This window comes from Borostomias antarcticus (genome assembly GCF_949987555.1).
Source record: "Borostomias antarcticus genome assembly, chromosome: 18".
Classification (NCBI taxonomy): domain Eukaryota; kingdom Metazoa; phylum Chordata; class Actinopteri; order Stomiiformes; family Stomiidae; genus Borostomias; species Borostomias antarcticus.
This window is the reverse complement of record NC_140251.1, coordinates 5,861,136-5,869,032: the sequence shown is the minus strand read 5'-3', so window position 1 is coordinate 5,869,032 and position 7,897 is coordinate 5,861,136. Positions and strand designations below refer to the sequence as shown.

At 44.2% G+C, this 7,897-nt stretch overlaps 1 protein-coding gene across 1 annotated transcript; it reads right to left on the bottom strand.

The window, feature by feature from the left end:
• Window positions 1-465: 465 nt before the first annotated feature.
• On the bottom strand, window positions 466-7,239 carry LOC311320745 (pyruvate kinase PKM-like; the record flags this gene model as incomplete). Its single annotated transcript, XM_084452571.1, has 10 exons — window positions 466-572; window positions 811-992; window positions 2,893-3,059; window positions 3,765-3,917; window positions 4,039-4,180; window positions 4,285-4,555; window positions 4,779-4,965; window positions 5,928-6,059; window positions 6,865-6,956; window positions 7,083-7,239. The coding sequence occupies 10 exons, from the start codon at window positions 7,237-7,239 to the stop codon at window positions 466-468; spliced, it is 1,590 nt and encodes a 529-aa protein (XP_084308697.1).
• Between the last annotated feature and the right edge of the window lie 658 nt (window positions 7,240-7,897).

Sequence of the window (7,897 nt, the reverse complement as noted above, 5' to 3'; positions counted from 1 at the left end):
GTCCATATGGTGGGAAACATACTTTTACCCTGCATAATGGCCATATTCCAGATGAATGTACCATAAAGGAACTGACACTGAGTGGTCCTGTCATGCAGATGTGCCAACAATCTTTTAAAATGAAAATGGAGAAGTTAGAATCTACAAACTGCTCATCATGGAAACTCAGGCACATATATGATGTGACACTGTACAGAAGTGTTTGCATAAAAAGGTCAGAGGAGTGCGACATCTGGAAGGATGACTTAATTAAAGTAGATGACACCTTTGTGTTAGGAATCAAGGAGAGTGGAAAGTGACTTGTCTGTGTCTGAATGGCACCACCAAAAGTCCTTTGGAGAAGTGGCCTGGTGTTGACTTCTTGTAGTTCATTATTGCGCTATGGAGTGGTTTAGAGGGCATGTGACCTCTATGGGGGGAGGGAGGTTACAGGGGAGAGGGGGAATGGTAGTCCTTTAATGATCTTCAAGGCACAAGGACAACACGCATGGTGTTGGTGTACCCAGAGCCTGGGCGCCAGCCGGTCACAACAATGACCACATCACCAGACTTGAAGAACCTGCGGTGCTTGCCTGTAGAGGAGGAGGAGAAAGATAGTCAGTGGCAGGTATATCTCCTTGACTCTACACCATCAAGTGTCAGCGTCAAAAATCAAGAAATGAACCTCTTCAATTCTCTAACGATGGACGCAGGCATCAAACGCCACTCAGCAGCCGCAGTGAAGCCACTACAACATATATTCCCTGTTAAAGTTCACACTATAATGCTCAATTCGAGGATAAAGGAAACCAAAAACATTCGATCACTCACCCATCTCCATGGCGAAGTTGACGCGGAGGTCGACATCCTCAGCCCAGACATCGTTGGCGGGCTTATTGTAGAACACGGGGTACAGACTGCGGTACAGGTGGGACTGGCGGGCGGTCTGCTCGCAGCGGGTCACAGCAATGATGGGGGCACGGGGCCTGTACCTGGACAGCAGCTGAGCGGACCTGCAGACACGGGGGGGGGGGGTTACACTCTAAATTTAAAATGTACAGTACATGAACTGTGGCTGAGGAGATTTAGACCCTCTTCATAGAGTGGGGAGATGATGTCATCGCTTTGTAGGATAAAAAAGAGTCCAAAATCCCTATAGGGAAAATGAATGGGATTTGCGAAAAATGCAGAAAATAAGGTGTAACAAGAACTCCCAGAACAGAGGGTAGTGTTCTAAAAGTTAAATGGGTTTTTTGAATTTTGAAGCCCTTAGTTGGTTCTGAGGTTGATGTGTTGAGATATGCTAACCATTATTGAAATTGGACTACAGCAGTCAAATGGCTGCCATTTTTTTCAGAACCTGAGCTAGCACTAGAGAACATAAGATTACCCAAACTTAAATAAATACAATGCATATAAACACAAAACTACCTTAGCTAGCTCAATCTTGTAACTAAGATATCATCTGCTGAATATATTTTTTTTTTTTTCCATGGACAGATTTGGCTAGCCCCATTAAAAATAGCTGTGTCAGAAAGACATTCGACTCAGGTAGTCCAGTTGTTTAGCATAGCACTAGCAACATCAGCTTCAGAACCAACTAAAATCATCAAAATTCACAAAACCCATCTTTTAACCTAACTTCTAACAAAACATAGTCTCTGTTAAACACACGTCATTCGGCATTTATTGCGAATGCCATTAAACAAAATGGCGGCGTAGCAAACTTTTAAGCCTACAAAGTGACATCAGACTTCACCACTCTATTTGTTCTAACCCTAACCCCGTACAAATAAATGAAAATGGCCGGGTTTCCCGAACGAGTTAAGAAGCACTTTACTACAAAGTACTTCTTAACTCCCATACAAAGGGTTGCTTAAGAAGGGTTCCTTAAGAAGGTTCTTTATCAGGAAACGCAGCCAATGACTGTTACTGAGTTGTTGAATTAATGACTCTGGACTGCTAGGCTACTATAGATTGGCATAATTTATATAAGAATGCTATGACACTCCATCATATAGTTGACTGTAGTGGCTTAAAGCTACGGTATATAAACATGTTATCAGATTTTAAAATGTTTAATATCGCTGCATTGATATGATAAATCGAGAGGGATCAGTGAATGAACTCTGTAAATGTGTCTTTGTAGGTGACTGGCTATGCTACAGCGATTCTGAAATTCATTTTTGGGAACTAAATGAGAGCTTTAGAAAACAATGCAGCTTGGAGCTGAAGATGCCTCCTCCCATAGAGGCATGGCCACGTATGGTTCAAAGTGTGTGCATGTGCTGAGATTCAATCAGCAACACAAAGCATCATTCTATTACCTTATTTTGGAGCATATGAAGCAGACAAAATTTACCCTGGCAGACAAAATTTTCTCATGCAGCCAGCTTGTAGATGGCTTGTAGTGCAAAAAGTGACATTGTAACTTTAAAACATGTTTACTCTGTGTTCACATGTATGCCTGAAATAGTCTGATATCAGGTGGTTTTAATTACTTTTGACAAAATGTTAAAGAAAATCAATTATTGCAGCTTTAATCTCTGCAAATGTTAGGGTTCACAACCAAAAAGGTCAGGTGCAGACCACAGATTGCACTGGTGAAAGCTGGCACAAACCTCTGGAAAAGGTCTGAGGGTTGTGATACCGGACATCTGTGATACCTGACATCATTTGTCATCTACAACAGTGTTTGCCTTAACCCTAGTCAAATTCCTAGTATGTATGAACCATATACAGTACATGGCAATAAAGAGATCTTGAATCTGACTTGTGACACCTGACAACTGACACCTGGATTCTGATACCGGACATCTGACACAATTGAAAACTGATACCTGACATCTCACTATGGCCTAAAATGGCCACTATACTGTGAGGAGCGTGGGGAGGATTGTGCGTCTCCTCTACCTGCCAGACTTGGTGAGTACGATGATGGCGCTGGCGCAGCACTTGAAGGAGGCCTCAACGGCGCCGATGGCAACTGACTCGGTGGGGTCGCGGGTCAGATGGGAGGTGCGGCGGAGCTCCTCAAACATCTGCCTGTGGAACATGGCGGCCTCGGCCTCGCGGGCGATCTGAGCATGTGCAGAGGGAGGGGGAGGAGGTTCAGATTCACAGGAGAGAAGGAAGCGGCAGGTGTCAGACTCCAGTCATGAGACTAATAAACATGTTGCATATGCAAAAGGCCAGTACAGATCGTGCAACAATGACATGCTGTATGGGTCAGCATGTCTCCATCTGAACTTCAGGGCTGGTGAGTGAGGTACACTGGGGGAGACAGGTTAGGAAACAATGGGAACGGATCTCCGGCGACTAGTTGGTCTAATCTCTGTCTGTGGTGTGCATACTGTACCTGAGAGAACGCTGAGGTCTGTCACTAAACAACAGCGTCTCCCTACAGTAGCGGCCGTGGCGTCCAGAGGCTGATGTGCTGTGATGCGGCTCCTCAGACACATGCTGATAGAATAATCTAACCACGCAGTTGACAGCAAGACACAGAAGATAAGGATACATGCATTGGGGTTTGTTATAGATAAAGAGCGGGGAGGAAAAGGAAGTGGGACACACACAAAGCTTGTTTAACAGTCAGTGTTAAAGCAGTAGTACAACTCAAGCCCAAAACAAAACATACAAATCACACAATGGAGGCTATGTTCACAGGTCATATCCCGTATCTTCATGTCATAAAACAATATAAGAGCACAGCACGCGCAACATGTCTAAAACTGACTGAACACTGAGCGAGGTTAGACATTCAGACCAGAGGGGGGTGCTCTCACCCTGTGCTGTGTGCGTACGGCCTCCAGTGGGTACTCTCCCTTGGCGGTCTCACCGCTCAGCATGATGCAGTCAGCACCGTCCAGCACGGCGTTGGCCACGTCACTGGCCTCGGCGCGTGTGGGGCGGGGCTTCTTGATCATGCTCTCCAGCATCTGCCGAAGCCCCAATACCAAAAGAAAACTATGGTTTACAGTTAATCACTTAGGAATGCTGTCGTATAATCGATTCTTTTCTCACAGGTTCCTCTCGTCCTCTACTGATGATGTCGCTGACCTGTGTTGCGACAATGACTGGCTTGCCGATCCTGTTGCAGCGGCCAATCATCATCTTCTGGGCCAGGAAGACCTTCTCTCTGGGGATCTCGATACCACGGGCGACCATGATGCCATCGCTAGCCTCCAGGATCTCATCGAACCTACGGAGAAACAATGGAGTAAGTGCAAACAAACAAACAAGCAAACAAGAAGGATATCCTGAAAATAGACAGCATGATGCTGTCTTGCCACAGGTCTCCCTTACTTGCGCACTCCCTCGTGGTTGTCCACCTTGCTCATGATCTTGATGTCCTTGCCCTTCTCGCCCAACACCTTCCTCACTGCTTGCACGTCGGCGGCCTTGCGGATAAAGGAGGCGAAGACCATGTCGATGCCGTGCTCCACACCGAACTGCAGGTCCTGCATGTCCTTCTCTGACACGGCAGGCAGGTCAATAATAGCACCAGGCAGGTTCACGCTCTTCTGGCTGCCCATCATACCGCCGTTCTCAATCTCACACATCAGGAAATCATTGCCTGTGGAACCACACAGGGAAAAAAGCAGGTGGTTTTGACCACTGTTAGTGGCAGATCACTGTATGCTACAGCTGCATTCTGTAAACATTGAAAGTGGTTTATTCAAGGTTCAGCGTGGTTTGTTTTTCATACAGTATGTGTATAATGCAGGTACAGTATGTGTATAATGCAGGTACTATGCACAATGACATGCTTAAACGTGTGAGAATGCTAGGATACGTACCGACTTCTGTCACTTTGAGGGACATCAGACCGTTATCAAGGTAGACCTTGGCTCCAACCTGAACAACCTTGGTAATGTTCTTGTAGTCTACCCACAGGTGGGTCTCATCACAGTTGTCCCTGTATTTCTCGTCCAGGGTGAACTTGATTTTGCCACCCTTCTTCAGCTCAACCTCTGCAGTGCTGCTCTGTAGATCAAGTACAAGTTTTTATTTGCCATAATGCAATAAGTACAGGTACAATGGAATTCTTGGTCATGCTCCTCTCCCTACTAATCAGTTCCTAACTTCCTGACTTAACAATATACATATAAATGTGAATAAATATTAACCTAAACCAAAAAATAAAGCCTATATGAATATGAATATAATACATACAATTGCACATGTGCAAAGTCTTTGTAAAAGTGCAGGTCAAGAGTCAAGTGTCTCTACAGGAAAGGTTAGGACAAACTCAGTGTATCTGAAGCACACCACCACTGAGCATGATGACTTTCACGTGAATCTAAAAGTATAAATAAAGCCAGCAGTGCAAAAATTATCCACAGATGATATCTGTACAAAGTATGTATCATTACCTTGAGGCATTTAAGATCAGTCTTAAGAGTCTGTTATCCCTTTCGTGTTCATGTCTCCATAAGTTGGACACTGTATATCGTGGCACCCTAAGGTTTGTTGAGCCCTCACTCATCAATGTACATTGTATTCCAAAGTCAATTGACCTGCTGTGTCAATACACCAGCTTAGTCATTAGTATGTTTTTATCTATAAGGCCATTCTGGGTAGACTCCCCTGTTATTTATCTGTCTCTAACCAGAAAACATGTGACAGGTGATGGTCTGAGGACACTATGCGACTGTTGGAAAGAAGGCCTTTATGTTTTCTGCACCATCTGCATGGAATAGCCTGCAAAATGAGCTCCAGGATCTGGTCACTCTAAATGAATTTAAAGGCATGGTGAAATCTATAGAAACGGACTTGATAATTCTAATTGTTTTAAGTGACAGGATTTTATGGCTTCCCTGCAATTTACCTATCTATTATTTTTAGTGTGTGTGTGTGTGTGTGTGTGTGTGTGCGTGTGAAACTGTTTATACTGTCATCAATCTAAACCTGGTTAAATAAAGATTAATGAAAAATGCTGTACTCACTCCTCTGATAAGTCCAGTCCTGATTTCAGGTCCCCTGGTGTCCAGAGCGATGGCCACTGGTCTGTACTCAATGGTTCCAGGTCCAAAGCTCTGAGCGGCTTCACGCACATTCTTGATGGTTTCAAGATGGTACTGTTGGGGGTGGCATTACATTTAGAATTATGATGAAATTAGTTACGATTGTTCAAGCCGTACATGCACTGACTAACAATGGCCTGTATCTTTGGTTGAATAGCATGTGCGTTTGTTGACAAAAGTCTGACTTAAAGACAAAGAACAGGGCAAATAGTAAATAATCTGACTGTTACGTAACAGTATGCAATCTATGTAGAGTTGTGGTACTAGTTGCATAACTACAGGTGATATTACAGTTGCCAACTGCACATGGTTGCTGCTCCTTAAGCCTTATGAGGTGTTGTGTCTGTGGTGTAGATTTCAAGTGTGATGTGCGTCTGCCATGCCTATGGTCTCCCATCCCACTATCTATGAGTGCTATAAATACTCACTGGTTCAAGTCTGATCTGCTTTAGAGAGCACAGCGACACTCGCCGCTTGGCAGGAATCAGATATAGGCAATGCCTACCTACCTATAGCTGAGAATGACAGTGACTATATGTTTCTTTTGCACTTTGAATAACATGATGAGGCTAACCTATGAACTCCAGAGATGGGAGACGCTCAGTTGGATTTACACCTCATCAGCTCTGTCAGCTTTCACACAGCAACTAAAATGGCTCCTCTTGTGATTAAACCAGGCTAACATAAGATTAATCCATCTACAGGAAAACTTCAGAGTTGATTAGGTGTTACTGCATGATTCATGTCATGTTCATGTGGACTTGTCATGTTCCACCTAGATGCTGATGGACTGTTACACACTGACCTCTGGTGGTCATAAGTTGCATGGGCTACCATGAGTGAACTGTCACACACTGACCTCATGAGTTCCGTGAGAGAAGTTCATTCTTGCAATGTTCATCCCAGCTTTGATCATCTCCTTCAACTTATCCACAGAACGGGAGGCCGGTCCTGCACAGGGACAGGGGGAATAGAGCATTAGATTCTTTTAGAGGTATGTAACTCCTCATAAATTAGGCATCAAAACACATTGTGATATAGGCCTTGGGAATGGAGTAAGGTGTGGGGCTAGCTGACCGATGGTGCAGATGATGCCGGTGTTGCGAGACACGGTAGGAGTGGAGTCAATGTCCAGCAGACACATGTGTTCCAGGAAAGTGTCAGCCATGGCGGCGTGCAGCTGCTGGGTCTGGATGAAGGCAGAGCCCATATCCTTAGCCTTTCCTTGGGACATCATTGTTCCTGTGTCTTTCAAGTCCTAGAGAACAATCAGTGGAAGAAGAGAGAAAAGATTTAGATCAGTTGGTTTCTTGTTTCAAAGAAAATGTTCATTTCATGTCAGTATTTTGACAGGGTTTCTTGGAGTTGATTCTAAATGTTAATTTCACTGAGTCTCCAGTAGGTATGAGAAACAGGGAATCTGAGCGAGGGAGTAGGACTGTTCAATTAAAAGCCATCAATTATCAAATTTCCCTCTATGCATTAATTGTTTCTCATATATGATTTGAGTCTTTGAACCACTGACCACAATGGTGGCAAACTGGGCTTATACAGCCAGCATGAAGGACACAGAGGCAGTACCCACAGTGCCAGCAAACTGCAGCAAATACAGCATGTGTGAATGCGTGACTGCACACACATGGACACACCCCCACATTCTAGCAAGCAGAGGCATATTAGAGGAGCTGTCCACATTTGACAGGGTTAGGGGTGATTCACACACAAGGTGGGAAACTTTTGAACTCTCAATCCTGAAAATGTTTTACATTCTTAGAATGTCAATATTAAAACATATAGAACAGAACATAGTATACTGAGCAGAAACATCTAGCCTAAAGATAATAGATACCAAAACAGAGCAGTGTAGCCTACTCGCTGACACAAAAACGGCA